The 19118-nt window shown below is 57.7% G+C and overlaps 8 protein-coding genes across 8 annotated transcripts; 5 read left to right on the top strand and 3 right to left on the bottom strand.

Moving 5' to 3' along the window:
- Nucleotides 1-3279: 3279 nt before the first annotated feature.
- On the bottom strand, nucleotides 3280-3625 carry CcaverHIS019_0511510 (uncharacterized protein; the record flags this gene model as incomplete). Its single annotated transcript, XM_060602390.1, has 2 exons — nucleotides 3280-3309; nucleotides 3350-3625. 2 exons carry the CDS (start codon nucleotides 3623-3625, stop codon nucleotides 3280-3282), a joined length of 306 nt encoding a protein of 101 aa, XP_060458788.1.
- Nucleotides 3626-4008: 383 nt separating this feature from the next.
- CcaverHIS019_0511520 (uncharacterized protein) lies at nucleotides 4009-4518 on the bottom strand (the record flags this gene model as incomplete). The annotated part of the gene is made up of 1 exon (XM_060602391.1): nucleotides 4009-4518. One exon carries the CDS (start codon nucleotides 4516-4518, stop codon nucleotides 4009-4011), a length of 510 nt encoding a protein of 169 aa, XP_060458789.1.
- Nucleotides 4519-4775: 257 nt separating this feature from the next.
- On the top strand, nucleotides 4776-7540 carry CcaverHIS019_0511530 (uncharacterized protein; the record flags this gene model as incomplete). Its single annotated transcript, XM_060602392.1, has 13 exons — nucleotides 4776-4848; nucleotides 4896-4903; nucleotides 4945-5087; nucleotides 5133-5756; nucleotides 5794-5856; nucleotides 5945-6012; nucleotides 6044-6155; nucleotides 6189-6312; nucleotides 6347-6366; nucleotides 6402-6547; nucleotides 6585-6698; nucleotides 6732-6968; nucleotides 7005-7540. The coding sequence occupies 13 exons, from the start codon at nucleotides 4776-4778 to the stop codon at nucleotides 7538-7540; spliced, it is 2268 nt and encodes a 755-aa protein (XP_060458790.1).
- Nucleotides 7541-8193: 653 nt separating this feature from the next.
- Nucleotides 8194-10083, top strand: CcaverHIS019_0511540 (uncharacterized protein; the record flags this gene model as incomplete). The annotated part of the gene is made up of 6 exons (XM_060602393.1): nucleotides 8194-8254; nucleotides 8287-8411; nucleotides 8497-9294; nucleotides 9333-9459; nucleotides 9491-9640; nucleotides 9677-10083. 6 exons carry the CDS (start codon nucleotides 8194-8196, stop codon nucleotides 10081-10083), a joined length of 1668 nt encoding a protein of 555 aa, XP_060458791.1.
- A 238-nt stretch (nucleotides 10084-10321) lies between these two features.
- Nucleotides 10322-11327, top strand: CcaverHIS019_0511550 (uncharacterized protein; the record flags this gene model as incomplete). The annotated part of the gene is made up of 2 exons (XM_060602394.1): nucleotides 10322-10631; nucleotides 10666-11327. The coding sequence occupies 2 exons, from the start codon at nucleotides 10322-10324 to the stop codon at nucleotides 11325-11327; spliced, it is 972 nt and encodes a 323-aa protein (XP_060458792.1).
- A 60-nt stretch (nucleotides 11328-11387) lies between these two features.
- On the bottom strand, nucleotides 11388-13745 carry CcaverHIS019_0511560 (uncharacterized protein; the record flags this gene model as incomplete). The annotated part of the gene is made up of 5 exons (XM_060602395.1): nucleotides 11388-11629; nucleotides 11662-12827; nucleotides 12871-13144; nucleotides 13177-13553; nucleotides 13585-13745. The coding sequence occupies 5 exons, from the start codon at nucleotides 13743-13745 to the stop codon at nucleotides 11388-11390; spliced, it is 2220 nt and encodes a 739-aa protein (XP_060458793.1).
- Nucleotides 13746-14273: 528 nt separating this feature from the next.
- Nucleotides 14274-15521, top strand: CcaverHIS019_0511570 (uncharacterized protein; the record flags this gene model as incomplete). Its single annotated transcript, XM_060602396.1, has 4 exons — nucleotides 14274-14348; nucleotides 14382-14582; nucleotides 14634-14803; nucleotides 14837-15521. 4 exons carry the CDS (start codon nucleotides 14274-14276, stop codon nucleotides 15519-15521), a joined length of 1131 nt encoding a protein of 376 aa, XP_060458794.1.
- A 285-nt stretch (nucleotides 15522-15806) lies between these two features.
- CcaverHIS019_0511580 (uncharacterized protein) lies at nucleotides 15807-19051 on the top strand (the record flags this gene model as incomplete). Its single annotated transcript, XM_060602397.1, has 8 exons — nucleotides 15807-16262; nucleotides 16303-16606; nucleotides 16638-16952; nucleotides 16984-17115; nucleotides 17146-17247; nucleotides 17280-17664; nucleotides 17696-17983; nucleotides 18313-19051. The coding sequence occupies 8 exons, from the start codon at nucleotides 15807-15809 to the stop codon at nucleotides 19049-19051; spliced, it is 2721 nt and encodes a 906-aa protein (XP_060458795.1).
- Nucleotides 19052-19118: the final 67 nt, after the last annotated feature.

Genomic DNA, 19118 nt, shown 5'->3' on the forward strand with positions numbered 1-19118 from the left:
TTGACGGTAATTCCCAGGCCTAGCTTCCTCTTGCGTTGGTTTCAGAGCAACAGCCTGACGCTTGTCAGCCTCCTTGGAATGTATCTTGGGGCGTTGAGGTTGGATTGGAGTCGGATTGGATTCGGATTGGAGTTGAGGTAAGGCTGTAGTGCGTAGACTCGAAAATTGGAAGTGAATCATGGAAGCAAACGACAACAGAGGCATGGATGGGGCTAACGACGTGCGCTGTGACAGGATAATGGTGATGGTGAGTTGTCAAGTTGAGGAAGTGGATGCAGGACAAGAATTGCTTTTGGCCGAGGAAGGTCAGCGTTAAAGCGATTACAGGTCGGCAGCGCATCTATGAAGACAAACGATGGCAAGTACAGGTAAGGTAACAATTTTTATTTCATCTCCCTCCAAACCTCATAGCTCGATATCGATATATCGATGAAGACACCAGACGCCACCGAGGGAATCGGAAACCGCCAGTGCTCAGGGTTAGGATTAAGAGGTGTAAATCACTGGCAGTGAAGGGTGTGGGGAATGCTGTGGAGTGGGAAATTCGTGGCTTCGTTGAATCGACCAGCGTGAGCGACATGCAGCGAAAGCGTCTTGCCCATCCCAACGAACCAGCCGGCGCGGTACAGGAGTTAGTCGATATTTTTGAACACATGAATATTCGCTCCAGGCTTCATGTCGAAGCCAACCAGTTGGAGGAGGCCACCGAAACCGCCAAGACTATCGTGGTCCAAAAGCTAATGATTGATGAAGTGATGACCCAGCGACAATCCAACCTGTCTACCCTAGTTGTTCTGGCCGCAACCGCCTTTATGGAGCAATTCCATGCATTTTTGAGCGTGCTTGTCCCACACGAACAACTGCTTAGGGGCCAAGTACGCAGAGTCCTCATAAGTGCCCTGCGGACAGATTGGAGCCGGCTGTTGATATCGGGAAAGATATGGTTGTTGTGGAGGCTAAATGCATAGTAGAGTAGACGGTGACGCGAGAGGGTGTCAGTATGCTGCTTCGATAGTTACCCAGAGGCCTTGTAGAATGGGTTTGGTATACAGTCCACGATCCACGCCCCAATGTTGAAATACGGTGACAGCTAGTCACCACGTTTCCACCCAAATAGATCCTTCCCTCCTGAACACTGTGCACTTGATAAGCAGATCTTTGGTTCGCCGCTCGAAGAGGGATACGTTGGGTCTTTCCCCTGCATGTTGGAAAGCCTGTATAACTCTAGCGACAAAGGGCCAAAGACTATGGTGTGGTGTGTAAAGAATATTCAGGTGACGATTCTCATGCGACTTCTCGCTCCAGCAATGGAAAGAGCTGAGTTCCCAAAGACTGTCTAGGTATGGTGTGACCAAACTTGGCCCTATGTACATCATCGGCCACTTCGAACATGGGACAGCTCATGCCCCACAGGTCGACTCCCCCCCGGCGCTCGATATGCGCGTGAACCTCTTGTCCCATGGCGACGACGAATCCCCCTACCCGCCAGAATGACTTATTGTGGAGGAACCGCTCATGCAAGGCGAGTATCGCGACCTTGGCATGTCCCTCCCACGCTGCGAGTTGGACGGAACTGAACGAGGAGAGAATGTGGTCGAGGGAGAAGAGGAAGGGGTTGAGCGCGCACGTGACGTTCCAGGTTATGTACTCGAGCTCGTCTTCGTCCAGGTCGAGGAGAAGCGCAGTGCGAGGGGAAGGTATGGTTGCCCATGCTGCTTCGATTGTTGCCCAGAATGCTTGGAGGGTCAGGCTTGGGGAGGTGTTTGTTGAGAATGTTGGGTTGCGGTAGGGTGGGAGAGATGAGGCGAGGCGGGTGGGTCGGCGCATTAGAAGGGGATCTGGAGTGTGGGGGAGTGCTTAGAGAGGGAGCTCTGTGAAATTATAAGCAAGACTTGTACAAGTGCGTCTGGCTTTTTTGGGGGAGACAGTGGTGGTTGTAGAAGCAAACGATAAGAGAAGGTGAGTAGGAAGTTGAAAGGTGATTCGCCTGCAGCCTGGTGAATTGCGTTCGTTTTTGGGTTAGCCATCACCTTTGCGTCTTTCGAGCGGCACTACTCAACCTAACACAGGTGTACAATTTGAACTGGTGAAGCGCTGGTGTACAGGTGCTCCTGGGTTACTACACATGGTGTCCCCATCAGAAGTGTTCGTTATACATGTCTGGGGCAAAAAGGTGGAGGTCGATTGCGCTGCCGTGCACGCCGGTTCCTCCGGATGCGACACTGTGCAGGCGTGGAACTCGAGACCACATAGAGCCACCCATACCGGCGTACCGAAGAACTTCGTCTGCTGCCCCATGAACTGGCGGTGCTCGTAGGTGTTGGGGAGAGGATGGCGTCATTAAGTGGCGCATCGCACTGGCCGAGTTGATCAAGCCTGTAAAGGGCGAGAATGTGTTCCAGCTCATAGATGAGGAATTGGCGCTGGCAACAGTCGATGCTCCAAGTGAGTTCAGGGGTTGGACCGGTGAGGACCGCTGCCCGAGCAACGCAATTGTCAAGCGGGGCCTAGGCTGCCTCGATTGTCGCCCAGAAGCAATTGGTGGCGGCAAGTTGGGTTGGCTGGAGAGGCCACATCTGTATGAGGGGCAGAGGCGAGTAAAGTGGAATGTGGGGGCGGTCGACCCAGGTAGTGGTAGGGAACAGGGTGTGGAGGCTTTGTTAAAGTCCGAGGCGCGGGCGAGCGAGATGGTGGAAGCTAGGAATATGATCATATGAGGAAGGAGAGGATGGGACAATAGATGACGTGACGATGGGAAGTCTATGGGATTCGGCGATGGTGTGAGGTTTGAGATGTTCCGAACGTCCACACTAACACATGCTCTCCCCAAAATACGGTATCACCTAATCTTCCCTCACCACAACTTCCACGACGACTTTGAGGGTTTGGGAACGGGCCTCGCCAACCTTTCGGGGGGTCTCCGTGACCTGTGGTCGCCATTCAGGCCATCGTTGGGGAGGTGGTGTTCCGCGGCTGGGCGTGGGAATGGGTAGTAATATATTTCGTGTTGGCCGTTCTGACCCGGTTCCCTGCTAGATGCGATTAGGGGAGGCCCGCTTCTGCCTAAAGGACCATCCCGGTCGCGCGATTCGAGCAACGTCTGGTCCTCGCTCCGCCTGGAAGCTTCAAGCATATATTGTAAAGCGCGGGGTGCCGCCTGGGAGACACTGGTTCCAAACTTGCGGGAATGCATCCTCCAGGCGAGCCGCATAAGCCCTTCGCACGTAATGAGGCCGCGCAGCCATTGCCAATCCTCACAGAATATCTTAGCGGCTGCGACTACTTGTTCTCCCATTGCGACGACCCAAGCTGAGTTCATCATTGTCTGAAATCCGCAATCTGCGGAAACGATGACGTTGGCCTCTGTGCTGAGGAGTTCGTTGACGGCGCCCTTGCACTCGACGCTCCAGGACCAGAGCTGTGGAGACGTGTATGTCTCGAGGGTGCTTTCTAGAATGCTGAGCATGTTGGGAAGTAGGCGGGTGAGGGCGGCAGCCGCGTCGATTAACTGACCCGGCGTCTCGGCCTCGAGAAGGGCGAGGAGGGAATCACGCTTGTCAACGCGTACCCAGGCGGTGTTGATAGAGCGCCAGAACGCGTCGCGAGGCGACGAGTTGGAAGCCATTGATACCACGAAGAGTGGAGGAGAGGTTGGGAGTGGGGTGATCCGTGTGGGGGGTTGGTTGAAGAGCAACAGTATAGCAGTGACCGGTCATGGGTTCCATGATTCTCTCTGTCAAGCTGTGGACGCTCGTCCCCCTCCTTCAGGGGGAGGGTACCGTGTCTTCTCGCGCTCATGCTCATGCTCATTTGATGTGCGCACTGGCCTCGCATGCTATGCAAGCTAGGAAGCTCAATCCCGGATGGCTCGGTTACATCGGTTGTATTACTTACTAGTCAGCTAGTCAGCCTGGTCAGTTCATGGATTCATCAAACAGCCAATAGTTACGCATTCCGTATTACCCGACGTAGCCTACCTTTCAGAGTTGGTGTTTACCTCCCAAGGCGCTAAGGCCAACCATCCTTGTTGCTGCACGTCTCGCGGCTGATGCCAGTTCGCGGAGGCCACTCGCCAAACATGTCCTTGTACAGATGGCAAGCCAAGTAGCACATGCTCTCTTCTTCGACATCCATGATTCCCCACTTGAGAGGCTGGGTGAATACAGCCTCGTAGTGTTTCCGGCCTGCAGCGACAACAAAGCCGCGAGTGTAAAGGAAACCGTCATCGCTCCCGTCGAGCGCCTCGTGGACGTCTTCCCGGTCGAGGTCGTACAGCGCGCGCTCACAATGAGCGTCCCATGCGGCCAACTGCGGGGCATTATACTGGCGGAGAATGATGCGGAGCGCTTCGAGCATGGCCTCTGTGTGCTTGTTGACAAGGGTCTCGGCGGCTGCGAGGCGTTCCTCGGCGTTCTCAGAGAGGAGGAGGGCCCGAGCACTGCTGTCGTCGATGGTGGACCAGGCACGCTCGATGGTGCCCCAGAAGTCGTCGCGGGTGGGTAGTGAGGGAATAGTCATTGTGATGGGAGGAGAGACAGATACGACATTTGGTTTTAGGTTTGACCAACTGCTGACGCGACGACGCGACGACGATTCCTAAGGCTAAGGGAACGGAATCAAATGCAATGGAGATGTAAGGGCTACTCCGTTTGATACCAGTTTGCCGCCGGCTATGGCCCCGTGACCCCTTGGAATCAGTCACCACTTTGGACGAATCCAATCAACCAAAGCAACTCGATTCATTCGACACAACATTCATCCATCCTAGTTCCCAGATGGCAGAGTCATCCAAGCGCGGCACCATCATATTCAACTCTGGTGAAGACCTCAGGCCAGATGTACCACAGCGTGAGGATTCCCACTCCCACTCTCACTCTGAATCACACTGACCGCAGGTGCCTGCGTGAGCTTTCATTGCTCGACTGATCCCCAGTCTAACCCCAGGACAACTGCCGCCGCCACAAGATCAAGTGTGTTGGCAAGGATGACCCACCATGCAAGCGATGTCGCCATATGCGCCTTGAGTGCCGCTTCCAAATGCCACCCGTTCCCCGCGCCGTGCTTGAAGATAACGAGGCAACCAAGAGGTGGGCAATCCCAAGCACTAATGTCAAGCCGCAAACTGACCACAGTCGGCTGGCTGAGCTCGAAGGACATGTTTCCGGCATCTTTGACAAGCTCGATCAAATGAGCACCGCGTTAATCAAAATGAACAGCCGCGCCGAGCGCGAGTCAAAACGAGACCGGCCCTCGCCACCCTCCCCGCGCACAGTAGAACCGCCATTTACTCTTCCATCTGTGGTGCCTAGTAGCGCACGCCCTCCGTCCTTGACATCTCGTTCGAGCCACCAAGAGTACCCCTCCCCTACAGGTCTGAAACGTGCCTCGCCGTGGTCGACGAACGACAATGTTCACAACCCATACATGGACACAAACCCTTCTCCGCAAGCTTCTCTCCGCTCCGTCACACTCGCCAGCGTCCCACCGGTCCGTTCGCCCACGCCTCCGCTTAGCGACGACGATCCTCTCGACGTTGCCCTTTCCCGCGAAAGAGATCCTATCCTCGCTGCAGATGGCGACCACTCGATGGCATACACTGAGGACGACCGTCCCATTAAGAGACGGCGGACGGCCGACACTCCCCGATCTCTTCAAGCAGCAACTACTCCCGCCAGCAGCGATCCATTGCGCGGAGTAGCGGACCCGGTTACCACAGGTTTACTCTCAGAAGAGGATGGTCGGCGCCTCTTCGATGTGTGAGCTTGGTCAAGTCATGAGGATCCCTAACCGCAGCTTCTTCAAGTCCGCCTACCCGTTCACACCAGTGTTTGACCCGACACGTGACACCTGGGAGAGGTACGCCACATCGGAATGACACCGCTAACGGCTGCTTGCGCGAGCGCTCCCCGTACTGCATCAGCGTGATGCTGCTCATAGCGTTAAGACAGCGGGAAGCGGCTGGAGCGGCGTCCGACCTCACCACGACGCTCTCGGACGAGGTCGAGCGAATGAGTGCGTGCCGTTCGGTCTTTGCTGACGCCAGCCAAGCTCACGCTCTATGCTCCCGTGACGCTCGAGGTTCTGCAAGGAATGGCTATACTCATATCATACTCGGACAACGCATGGCGCATTTGCTCTCACGCCATGGCGCTTGCGTGAGCCCACATATTGAGTGCAACTGACAACAGCATCGACATGCGGCTTTACCGATGCCTACCATATCTTCACAAAATCCGGTCTGAGGCTCGGAAACCGAACTTGCTGTTAGAGCGACAACGCTCCCTCGTCGTCGGTGCCCGCATCTGGCTTTCCGTAAGTCCGCTTCCTGATTCAAAGTTGACCTAAGCTTGTGCGCCAGGCCTACGAGTAAGCCAATAGGTCACAGTCGCCTCTGACATCAGGATGAGTTTCAATCACGCCCTGCCAATTCTATTCCCCTCCGACAGAGGTCGCCGCACCGCATTCAAGCGCGAGCTGCTTGATCACCCGCTCTCAAATTTGTACGATACGCGCCTTGTCATCTCTGTTGAGATGTGTGAAGTCCGCGGTGAGCTGTTCCGCCCTCTCAAGGTTGCTGACTACAGAGAGCAGCTTCCGCCCGTTCGACACGGCCGACGACCCTGCCGAAATGGACGTCCTCCTGCGAGAGGCTAATGAGGGGATGGACGAGCTCGATACGCATTGGAGCGCGTATTACGGTGCGCTGATCATTCTGCGTTGGCTGACCACAGACGCGCTGGGGTTGCCGCAGGACCACTTCCTACGCATCGAATTGAGCAATCAGCGCGCGTATAGTGTGCTCTACACCAACTCTCCGGCATGGAATGGCGTTCAAAAGCCGGAGGATGTTTGCCGCCTCAGTACAGAGCGGCAGCGATGGGTCACCGCGGCACTTGGGGCTGCAGCATTCCTCGTGTCGTCTGTCGCTGGGCGGCTCGACAGCGCCGAGTTTGGGAACCACAACTTCCGTGAGCCATTGGTGTAACAGAGCTTACTTACCCTAGACGTCGGCATCATCGCAACTGCGCGCTACCTCATCCGCATGTGCGAGCTCCTGCCCGATGCTTGTGATGCGCACGAGATAGCGCTATCCATCGATCGCCTCCTCCTCAAGCTGCCGTATCCGTTCTCGGGATTCGCGGAAGGCCTCCGCCGAACGCTTGCACGCGCACGAGAGAAGGGCATTCTCCCATACACCCAGATGAGCGCCGCCGCGGCCAAGCGTCCCGTGCCGTCTCCCCAACCCGCCTCGGAACAGCAAATCGCGCCGCTACCAGGGCTGAACCCATTCCCATGGCATGACCCGGTGCAGACTCTTGATTTCACCCAGTTCATGGATGCCCCAACATCCGGCGCTCCAACAGCACAGAGGCCGCGTGCGGACTCGATCGTGTGGGCGGAAGACTTTGACCTCGCGGCTTGGTTCCCCGGCGCTGCCGATACCGCCGAGCCCCTGCCGCTAGACTTTACGGCTCTCGACGTTGACATGGCCAATCTCTTCCCGGCCGCACCACAGGTGTGGTTTGACGGGTCTCAGTAGAAGCCGGGTGAGGGGTGTTTGTACATCTGGGCAAGGAACTGGTGTTCGTCTGCATCCTCTGGAATGGCGGTATGTCTCGCATTATAAGCGGGAAGCTGTATTCAGTTCAGCCGAATCCGCTGTTTACGACGCTGATCAGATGGTGGGAGCGAAAACTCGACGTCGTCTTGCAGGATCGCGCTCGTATGCTCGTTACAATGTCAGACGATGAGGATCTATCGCTCTCAACGCTCTATGTGCTTGTATACTCTGGTCGAGGCGATAAGGCAACTCCTATACACAATGTTTAACACGCCTATTTCCCATCGCGTGTCGAGGTCGTCGAGGCGCGCGAAGCTTGACCACTCCAATGGGCTGATTGGCGCCCGGTTATGGCCCCGGCTACAGCCGGCCGACCCCACCTCCACCTCCACCTCCACCTGGTCCAAGGACAACAGTCCTCTTGTCAGAGAACGAGCGCTCAAACTGCTGCGCATATACTACCGCACAGACAGGGCCGAGACATGTTGCGCGCCTCGGGATATCGGCTATGAATCTAGGTATTCAGACCAACGCGACTCGTCGTAACAACATGACCGACTCGGCCCCGCAGGCTGCAGCCTCGGTCAACTCAAAGTTGGATTGTTGCCATCTCACACTCACACTCACTCAACATGACCATGTTGCCAGATTTCCAACGCTTTGAAGCGCAGAGCCGCCGTTCGACTGTATTCAGTGCGTCGATCTGTAATTGTTGCTGACGGCAGGCTCGAAGGGTGTCGTCGCATGCTCGCAGCCGCTCGCGGCTTCGGCCGGCATGACCATTTTACGCCAGGGAGGAAATGCCGCCGACGCAGCTGTGGCCATGGCTGCGGCACTGAATGTGACTGAGGTGAGCTACTCCCCATACTCTGCTTACGCTGCCTGTGAACACTGGTATCGGGGGTGACCTGTTTGCGCTCTACTGGGACGCAAAGGAGAGGCGCGTGCGTGCGGTGAATGGGTCGGGACGGAGCCCGAAGGCTCTAACCCTGCAAAAGGCTGGCGAGCTCGGCCTCACGGGCCAGCGTATCCCGTACGAGAATGCCAATGCTGTCACTGTCCCCGGTGCAGCGGCTGGTCTCGTGGAGATCCAGGAGCGTTTTGGTGGTGGAAAGCTCTCGCTGTCCGAGGTGCTTGCCCCGGCCATTGCGCTCGCTGAGGATGGATTCCCTGTGCACCAGATGAGCTCGTACGAATGGGTCGACTTTGAGCCGCGCCTCCAGCAGGTCGCTGCTGAGCCCCAGAGCGGAGACTCGTACCCTTTCCTCATTGATGGCAAGGCGCCGCGCCCAGGACAGTTTTTCTCCAATCCCGACCTCGCCAAGACTCTCCGCCGCCTCGGCAAGGAGGGCAAGGATGCATTCTACAAGGGCGAGGTGGCGCAGAAGATTGTCGACGCGATCACGAGCCGTGGCGGTGTCATGACCCTTGATGATCTGGCCGCACATGCGACCGACTTTGTCGAGCCCATCTCGTATACATACGGCGAGAACGAGCAGCTTACAGTACACGAGTGCCCTCCAAACGGGTCTGGTCTGGCCGCCCTCATCGCCCTAGGTATCATCGACACCCTGCGGATGGACGGTATTGTTGACTTTGCAACGATGGAGGAGGGAAGCGTCGAGTGGTTCCACACGCTCATCGAGGCGCTCCGCCTGGCATTTGCCGATGTGCACGCCCACACTGGTGACCCGGACTTTGTCAAGGTGCCCGTGGAGCAGATTCTGTCTAGGGTAAGCGAGGCCGTGGGAGGAGGGTACGCTGACACCAGGACTACCTCCGCCAGAGGGCGCGTCTGTTCAACCCCCAGGGCACGGCAAAGGTCAGCGCGGGTGCGCCTCCGTCTAGCGACACGGTTTACTTGACTGCTGCGGACTCGGAGGGCAACGCCATGTCATGTGAGTCGCCTACTGGTCCCGCTGACACCAGTTATCATGAGCAACTTCCTAGCGTTTGGCACGGCAATCGTTCCCAACGGGTGTGGCTTCACGCTGCAATCCCGCGGATCGGCGTTCAGCCTCGACCCCGCCTCGCCGAACCGACTGGAGGGCGGCAAGCGCCCCTTCCACACCATTATCCGTGCGTTCTTTCTTCAACAGCAAACACTGATGATAGCGGCCATGGTGACGCGCGGTGACGAGCTGTTTATGTCTTTTGGTGTCATGGGTGGAGCAATGCAGCCCCAGGGTCAGGTACAGGTGCTTCTGAACCTGCTGCATAACGGTCGGCAGCCGCAGCTCGCCCTCGACGCTAAGCGTTTCCTCATTGGTGGAACAGGGCTGTGGCAGTCCAAGGACCCATACTACAACACTTGTGTCGCGATCGAAGACGGTGTGTCCGAGGAAGTGATCAAGGCGCTCGAAAAGCTGGGACACCAGATCCAGCGCGTCAAGGGCTCGGACCAGATCTTCTTTGGTAAGGGCCAGGTCATCCTCCGCACGGTTGATGAGCGCACAGGCAAGACGGTGTGGGCCGCCGGCAGTGACTACCGCGGTGACGGGTGCGCTATTGCCCAGTTCTAGAGGTCTGTGGAGAACATGAAATGGAATGCGCACTTGCGGGCTGGAATGCTGGAATGCAGGGGTTTAGAGAATGAGATGCAGCTGGTGGGAGCAAGTGTCGGGCCGAGATCGGGATCCTGGCGCCCCATTCTCGGCGCATTTTCGGACTAGATGACCCTTCCTCTTCCTCTTCTGCCAGTTATCAACCCATCATGCCGTGCTACGTGTCTCTACCTCCCCCATTCCCACTTCAGAAACTATGCCCAAGCCACTCGTGACCCACCTCTACACTGCCGACCCATCGGCGCATGTCTTTGACGGCAAGATCTACATCTACCCGAGCCATGACCGGGAGAACGACCATGTCTTCAACGACAAGGGCGACCAGTACGACATGGTCGACTACCACGTACTCTCACTTTCTGAGGTGGGCGGGGAGGTGACGGACCATGGGGTTGCGATTAGTGCAAAGGACGTGCCTTGGGTCGATAAACAGATGTGGGCTCCCGACTGTGCGCGTGGCAAGGACGGGCGGTATTACCTCTACTTTCCGGCGCGTGCGCGTGATGGTGAATGCTGATGAAAGGGGAGGGCTGACAGCAGGTATCTTTCGCATTGGCGTGGCGGTGGCTGACCGGCCCGAGGGCCCGTTCAAGCCCGAGCCCGAGGCGATGAAGGGGTCGTTCAGTATCGACCCGGCGACATTTGTCGATGACGACGGGACCGCGTATTGCTACTTTGGCGGACTGTGGGGTGGGCAGCTGCAGTGCTACAACTCGGACGGCACAGAGTACAACCATGACGCTCCGGAGGAACCAAGTGGCAAGGGCGTCAAGGCGCTGGGCCCGCGTGTTGCGCGCCTCCGCGATGACATGCTCGAGTTTGATGAGGGTGTCCGTGAGCTCGTCATCACGCTCCATGGTGAAGCCGTGCAGGCGGACGACCATGAGAAGCGCTTCTTCGAGGCGGCATGGATGCACAAGCACGCGGGCAAGTATTACTTCTCGTATTCGACCGGAGACACACACCTCCTCGCGTACGCTATTGGTGATAGCCCGTACGGCCCCTTTGAGTATGCTGGCACGATTCTAGAGCCTGTACTAGGATGGACGACGCACCACTCGATCGTCGAGGACTTTAAAGGCAAGACGTACCTCTTCTACCACGACTGTGAGCTCAGCAAGGGAGTCGACCACCTTCGCTCAGTCAAGATGCGCGAGATCAAGTATGACGAGGACGGCAAGATCATCAAGCAGAAGCCATAGTGTCATAGCGTGTGACATTGTACAAAAGTTGCACAAGCTACAGAGGTCTGATGCGATCAATCATTCGATGCTGATGAGCACGTCCCACACGTCGCTGTCGCTGGTTGGGTGGTTGTTCGAGTTGCCAACGTCGACAGTGAGGAGGAACACGCCTTCTTGCTTGTGCTTACTGAGCGACTCGAGCTGGGTCACTTTCACCACCTCAGGGCGCTTGTCGATCAGTGCTGTGGCGCTGGGCTTGAACGGCGCATCTACGACGATGCCGAGCGTGCCCGCGTACTTTAAGCGGACAGTAATGGAGTCTGGTGTCAGCTTTCGCGGGACCACAGCTCACTAATCGAGATTTCGAAGCCGTCGAGAGCAGCAGGACCAGCAAAGTGGTTGATGAGACCAAGCACAGCCGTAAATCCGACAGCCTGGTGTTGACAAGGTACAATCCAGAAGCTCGCCGCCGTGAGCATGGCAAGGTCATCAATGTGCCCAATCGCGCCCTTGTCGCCTGGTATTAGAACCGAAGCCCCCATGACGCCGGGTTGTTCAACTCCGACGCGCGCGACAACGTAGTGCTTGTCGATCTCGTGCCCGATCGCGTCCTCCACGTCCGCGACGGTGATGTCGTCGACCACGCGACACGGCTTGTCGTATCCGCCGCGCACGTTCCAGCAGCCGAGGATAGTGTGAGGGCCGACAGTTGCGGCGGCCCACTGCCCGCTCCCGTCAGCGTAGTCGAGGATACTGGTGTCGAGCAGACGGCGGGCGAGCGGCTCAGCTGCGCGAGAAGCCTTGAGCACGCGCGCGACACCACCCTTGTCCCGGGAAACCAGGCGCCAGAGGAGCTCGGGGTCGTGCTCGCCGGGCTTGTCCGTCAGTAACAGAGGGCCAGGGAACAGAGCCCGCAGTAACGCATGTGCGTGAGGGTGCTGCTGGGTCGTCATGAACATGTCCGCGTCCGGGACAGTACATTGGGCGTTGGCGATTAGGGTGTTCATGAGGTTGGTGAACAAGTGTTGTTGGTGCGCGTATGGCGAGCGGCCAGTGAGTCCAAAGTCGTCCGAGTTGCGCCAGATAAAGCTGCGACCACCCGTGGTCAAGCCGAGGCCTTGTGGGCCAGCCCACATCGGCTCGCTGTGCGACATGCAGTGGATGACGCGGTCGGGGCCGAACACGCGCTCTGCTGCAGTGTACATCGACTCCCAAATGTAGAGAGCCTCGTGAACGCCGTCGACGCCGTCAAGGGCAGTGACGGCCGCCTGGTTGTCGACTTTGAGGAACGTGATGCCAGCATTGTGCAGCTGCTTGAACCAGTCGCCCCAGAACTCGGCCGCGCGCTCGGGAGGCGGAAGGACGTAGAACGACTCGCCGCTGGGCATGTGGTTTGGCTCGAGCGCGTCCTCTGGGCAACCGCGCCACCACTGCCGCGACGCGGGGTACTTTTTACACCCGTACTTGTCGACCAGCGGCGAGTCGGGGTGGATCCCGTCCCAATAACCACCTGTGAGGCTGGCGTCAGCTTGCAAGATCCGTTCAAATACCAACGACTCACGCAATCCACGCGCCAACGTCCACCTCGCCAGTCCACTCCACGCTCCCAAGCCGCTCCTTAACCATGTCCACGATGCCTTTCATCCCACCCGCACCGATCTCCGGCTTGGCGTCGAAGCTCCAGAGCCCGCGTCGCCGGTCATCTTCCCCCGACTTGTCCCGGAAGTGGCGCTTGTCGTGCCACCCGTCGTCGACGATGAATGTCTGGATCGGGAGGCGAGCGCCGACCAGAGTGTCAACGAGATGACGTATACTTCCCTCGTTGACGTTTCGACCTGCATTAGCTCATCCCTGCAACACCACTCACCTTCATGCAGAGCGTTCCAGGTGCAGAAACCAACGCCGTCGAGAGGTCCAGGCTTGAGGGGCAGGTACGCTGGCGGCTTCTTCATCAGCCACTTGCGGGCTTCATCGACAGCGGCGCCGCATAGTGCGGCAATGTACCGTGCGTTGTGGGTGCGCGATACGACCACAGCCACCCGCCCGTGCCGTGAGTGACTTGAACCGCGGACGTTGACAACAAGGCCGTGCGTGGCCTCGCGTGAGAGGTTTGCAAGTCCGGTCTCGCTTGAGACAGGGAGCACGCACACGTATTCGTCCCCGTTATGAAGGAGGAGCATATGTACCGTGTTCTCCTTGAGCTCGTCGAGGGATGCAAGACGCTGTGCCTCGATCCACGTAGGCCTACCGTTAGGGGCGCAGGTGGGGTACTCACCGCGGACGATACCACGCCCATCCACCGGCGTCCGGCCTCAAGTGAGGGATGGAGACGTGAAACGCCTTGTGCTCGGTTCCGGGAGGAACTGAGACGACGGTCAGGTGTGAGGTGATGCTGGTCATTGTAATATCGACATTGAGGGTTGGGGCCGTTGCCATGATGGGTAAGCTCCGGTGAGAGGCGCAGTGAGGAGGACGCGGAGACTGAGAAGTCTGAGAGGCCATAGAGGACACCCACTGTCTTGTCATGGTGGATGTAGCTGACGTTGCGGTTGAGCAATGAGCCACCGAGGTGGACGCAAGCATGATTAGATGGAGTTTGTTTGGTGTGATCATCTCATGACGTCACAACGTTACAATCACACCCAAAGCCACGAGTCAGCTCGGGAAGCCTACCACGACATGCTCCAACGCACATCTCGCCATCCCATATCTATCCTCGAGAGCATCGTTAGCTATCCCCACTCGCTATCGCCTTGATGTGTATTGATTGGCAAGAGCGATCTTAAGTGGTCCCCCCATCCGACATCGGTCCGAGGACGGACATGGTCTCCGGACTCGGACTCGGAGATCAACACTACTCATCATACTCTGGCCCGGAGCCGAATATCCACCGAGCTCTGCGCATATAAGAAACACTCACCTGCTTACTATCTTGCCAGCTCACCCATCATCTCATCTTGCATCATGACCAGCACCTCGCCATTCACGCTCCGCTGGGGCATCCTCTCGACTGGCTCCATTGCTACCGAGTTCGCCATGGTGAGCTGTTTTCAGTTGGTGAGCTGACAGAAGGACCTCCTGGTGGACCCAGCAACCCGTAACTCGGATATGCGCCATGTCATCGCTGCAGTTGGCTCCCGCAGCGTCGAGTCGGCCGACAGATTTGTCGACAAGCTCAAGGCCTCAACAGGCCCTTGGAGCTGGGGCGTCCAGCAAGGCCTGCTCACGGAGACCAAGGCCTACGGCTCGTACGCAGAGGTGTGCAACGATCCTGTATGTCCCAAACTATCCTTGCATAGAAGATCTAGATCTTGCTCACACCAGAACGTCGACGTGGTGTACGTCGGGACGCCGGTGACGCTTCACCACGCCGACGCCAAGATGGCCCTCCTGGCAGGCAAACACGTGCTGTGCGAGAAGTGCTTCACCTTTGATCTGGCCGAGCTCGACGACCTGATCGCTATCGCGCGTGAGAAAAACCTCTTCCTTATGGAGTGAGCACTGTTCTCGCGGTGAGCTGACAACAGGGCGGTGTGGACGCGGTTCCACCCAATCGCGTACAAGATCCAGGACGTCGTGTTCTCCGGCCGCCTTGGAAAGCCCAAGCGCTTCCAGGCCGACTTTAGCATCGATTTCAACGTCGATGCCAGGCCCACCTCGGATCGCTTCCTCGACCCAGCTCTCGGCGGCGGCAGCTTGCTCGACATGGGCCCGTACCCGTCGGTGTGGGCGATGCTGCTGCTCTACCAGCACCCAGACAACCGCTCTACAGCACCCAAGTTTGTCAACTCGTACCAACGGATCTACCGTCGCACAAACGTCGATGAGCGCAGCCGTTGGCTCCTAGACTTTGAGAACCTCGAATGCGAGGCACAACTAATGACGGACATGACAACACATGGGTTACGCGAAGCGACTGCCGTCCTGCAGTGTCAGGATGGAGACCTGATTATCGAGTTTGGTCCCCAGAAGCCTAGCACGTTCCACATTGTGCCCCGCAACGGCGAGCGCGAGACTTACCACTATCCTATTGCGGCGGAGCAGGGGCACGGACTGTGCTTCGAGGCAGATGAGGTTGCACAGTGTATCCGCGATGGGAAGACGGAGAGTGAGCGCATGCCGCTCTCCGAGAGCCGGGTTGCGCAAAGCTGGCTCGACGAGGTGCGCCGCCGCGGCACGACGTGCATGAAGGACATGAAGGGCAAGGCTTGAGAGGGCCGGAAGCCGTGGTGTTTGATATCCAGAACGCCACGGGACGCTCCACCAGTGTGGTACTCTGTAGACGAACAACTGCTATATGGACTAGTTTGAATGTTTTGGGCCGAGATGACGCCGAGAGCGCGGGCCGAGCGGGCCGATGATCCGCTGGACAGGGGACCGGCGAACCGGTGCCGGATTGAGAACGGTGCATCCCATCTGCCAAGGATACAAGCACCTGCCGACACATTGCTCACTGTGCGCGCTCGACTGTCACAACGTACTGGCTGGCAGCACACGATGCTCATCCTTCTCGCTCACGCGCTGCTCAACACGGTCGCCGGATTGGGCCTGCCCAACCCGTTAGTCTTCGAGCCATCGACTGGGGCGCTGAAGCTGGCCTCCGCATCCGGCGCGCTGCCAATCCTGTACGATTCAGGCGATCCCGAAGCAGTACACATCGCCGTGGCGACGTTTGCCGAGGATGTCCTGCGTGTTGTGGGCGTCAAACCCGAACTTAACGCCGGCGTGCTTCCGCCTGGGACAACTGCCGCAATTATTGTAGGAACTGTCGGCTCTACGCTGCTCAAGTGTGTGCGGGATCATGCTGGAGACAGCTTTGAAATTCCTCACGAGCAGCTACCTCTGGCGGCACCGGGCTTATCTACTGATGACTGGGAGGCCTTTGACGCCCGGGTCATTTCCCGCCCGATCGATGGCATTGACGAAGCCCTAGTTATAACCGGCAGCGATAGGGTGCGTACCCCAGCCGAAGGCGAAGGCATGCTGATACCAGCGCGGAACGATCTACGCCCTCTATACCCTCTCGGAACATATGGGCGTCTCGCCGTGGTACTGGTGGGCCGACGTTCCGCCGACCCAACACGAGACGGTCGCGTTTCGCCGCGATGCGGTACATGCCCATGGCCCACCGACGGTCAAGTACAGGGGTTACTTCCTGAACGATGAGCAGCCCGTACTGTGGAACTGGGCGCGCGAGCATTTCCACATGGGCCAGAAACCGCCCTTCCAAGTGGAAATGTATGCGAGGATGTTCGAGCTCCTCCTCCGCCTGAAGGGGAACTACATGTGGCCGGCGAGTGGGTTTTTGATATTGCAGAGCTGACGCAGTGTGGGAGAGTATGTTCGCTGTTGATGGATTGGATGGCCTCCCAAACCCTCCTAAGCCGGGTCCGAATCAGGAGTTGGCCGAGAGGTATGGCGTGGTGATGGGGACGTCACATCACGAGCCCATGTCTCGTAACCAGAAGGAGTTTACGACGTTCGGATCGGGCGAGTGGAACTTTACAACCAACGTCGACTTTCTTCGCGGATTCTGGCGGTATGGTGCGGAGCGGGCTCGGGAGTGCGAAACGGTGTATACGGTCGGTATGCGGGGTGATGGAGACTTGCCGCTCGATGGAGCGGATGTGCACCTCCTTGAGAGTGGGTGTGGTTAAAGGAGTGCTAACATCAGATATTACTGCAGAGCAGCAGGCCATCCTGCGAAAGGTCCACGGCGAGGATATCAGCGGCATACCCCAGATGTGGGCAATGTACAAGGAGGTAATGGGATACTTTGCCAACGGCCTCGAGGTTCCGGATGAGGGTAAGGGGAGTGGGTACAAGCTGATGGCAGTGACGCCGCTCTTGTCGGACGATAACTGGGGAAACTTGATGGCAGTGTTGCCTGAGGACAAGGAATACAAGTCCGGCGGCGGGATCTACTACCATGCGGACTGTAAGCGCACACGCGTGCGTTGCTTACATCAGACGTCGGCGACCCGCGCGACTACAAGTGGATCAACACTGTTCCCCTAGCCAAGAGTAAGCCGCCTGGTGATGTTGCTGACGCAGTGTGGGAGCAGCTGAACGTCGCGCTCGCGTTCAAGACAGACGAGATCTGGATCCTCAACGTCGGCGACTTGAAGATGCTCGAGGTACCGCTCGAGTACTTCTTGGATATGGCGTACGACGCTGGCCGATGGCCACGCATCTCGCTGGAAGAGTACCTCTCCCTCCGGGCTGAGCGGGACTTTGGTGCTGGCAAACTGGCGGGCGAGATCGCGGATATCATGGCACGGTACTCGGTCTACGCGTCGCGTCGGAAGGCGGAGCTAGTGGATAGCGAGACGTTCTCATTGCTCAACTACGACGAGTGAGTCTTTTTTTCTCGGCGCTGACTGTAGGGGTGAAACTGTACTTGGTCAGTGGCGAGACCTCGAAGCCCACGCCAAGGCTATATACGACACTCTACCAGGGCCGTATCGCATCCCGTTCTATGAACTGGTATATGTCCAGCTCCAACTGCAAGCCAACTTGTGCCGGCTGTACATCTCGGCTGCCAAATCAAACCTATACGCGACACAGGGTCGAAGTGCTGCGAATTACTTTGCGCACGATGCTCTCTTGGCGTTTGAGCGAGACCACCAACTCACGGCCGAGTGGGACCGCCTGCTAGGCGGTAAATGGAAACAGTGGGTCTCTTCCATATCAAAACTGACATCAGTATGTTATCCCAGCCACATATCGGGTATCAATACTGGCAGATGCCAGTACGCAATTCTCTACCCCCCTTATCCATTGTATCCCAATCAGAACATTCCTGGGATCACGGGCGGGCAATCCACACGCGCTTCACTGTCGAAAACAGCCCCGGCGCGTGGCCTGGAGATAACAAGTACAACTGTCCTCTGGGGTACGCGTGTCCTGACCCAACACTTCTACCTATGGACCGGTTCGGTCGGCCGCGATGGGTTGACGTCGGTTCTGGTGGGCCCCAGAACGTCAACTTTACCGCTACCAGCGCGGCTTGGATCAAGCTCTCGACCGAGGGGGGCCAGATCAAGGGCGATGGCTCGGCGGATGTGCGGGTGTGGATTAGTGTTGACTGGTCCGCAGCGCCTCAAGTGGATAATATCACTGTGGAGTTCTCGTCAAGCGACGCAATCATGGTGGTTACAGTCCCACTGAAACATGTCAAGCCACCGCCAGATGGATGGCACGGCGCTGTAGAGGGGGACGGGTACGTCGCCATCGAGGCGGGGTCGCCATCATACCTGTTCGCACAAGGGGAGTTTTCTTGGGCCGACATACCGTATTACGGGCGGACAGTGTCGGGGTTGGCCGTGTTCCCTGTTTCGTCGCGCGAGTTCGAACCCGGACTTGGGCCTAGGGCGAGGTATGATTTCTGGGCGACTTCCTCTGGCGAGGTTGAGATCATCCTGTATCTTGGGCCAGCGCTCAACTTCATCTTGGGGCGCCGGTTGGCTCTGGCGATACAGGTTGACGATGGGGAGATACGGACGATATATCCCGTTCCAGAGGCGGAAGCGGGATCTTTGCCTCACGATTGGGAGGGGGTTGTTGCGGATGAGGTGCGTAAGGTTAGTATCCGGGCGCAAGTTGGCAAGCCGGGAGCGCACAGCGTCACCGTGTATGGTGTTACTGCTGGGATTGTCCTGGAGCGGCTTATCATCGACTTTGGCGGCGTCAAGGCGCGGGGATATAGCTACCTTGGCCCGCCGGCGTCGACAATAGTATAGTCAATAGTATAGTGTCAGTCCGATGCATCAGCAAAAGTGCAGCCATCTTCCGCTCCTCCTACACCTC

The sequence above is a fragment of the Cutaneotrichosporon cavernicola genome, assembly GCF_030864355.1.
Source record: "Cutaneotrichosporon cavernicola HIS019 DNA, chromosome: 5".
In the NCBI taxonomy this organism is placed as follows: domain Eukaryota; kingdom Fungi; phylum Basidiomycota; class Tremellomycetes; order Trichosporonales; family Trichosporonaceae; genus Cutaneotrichosporon; species Cutaneotrichosporon cavernicola.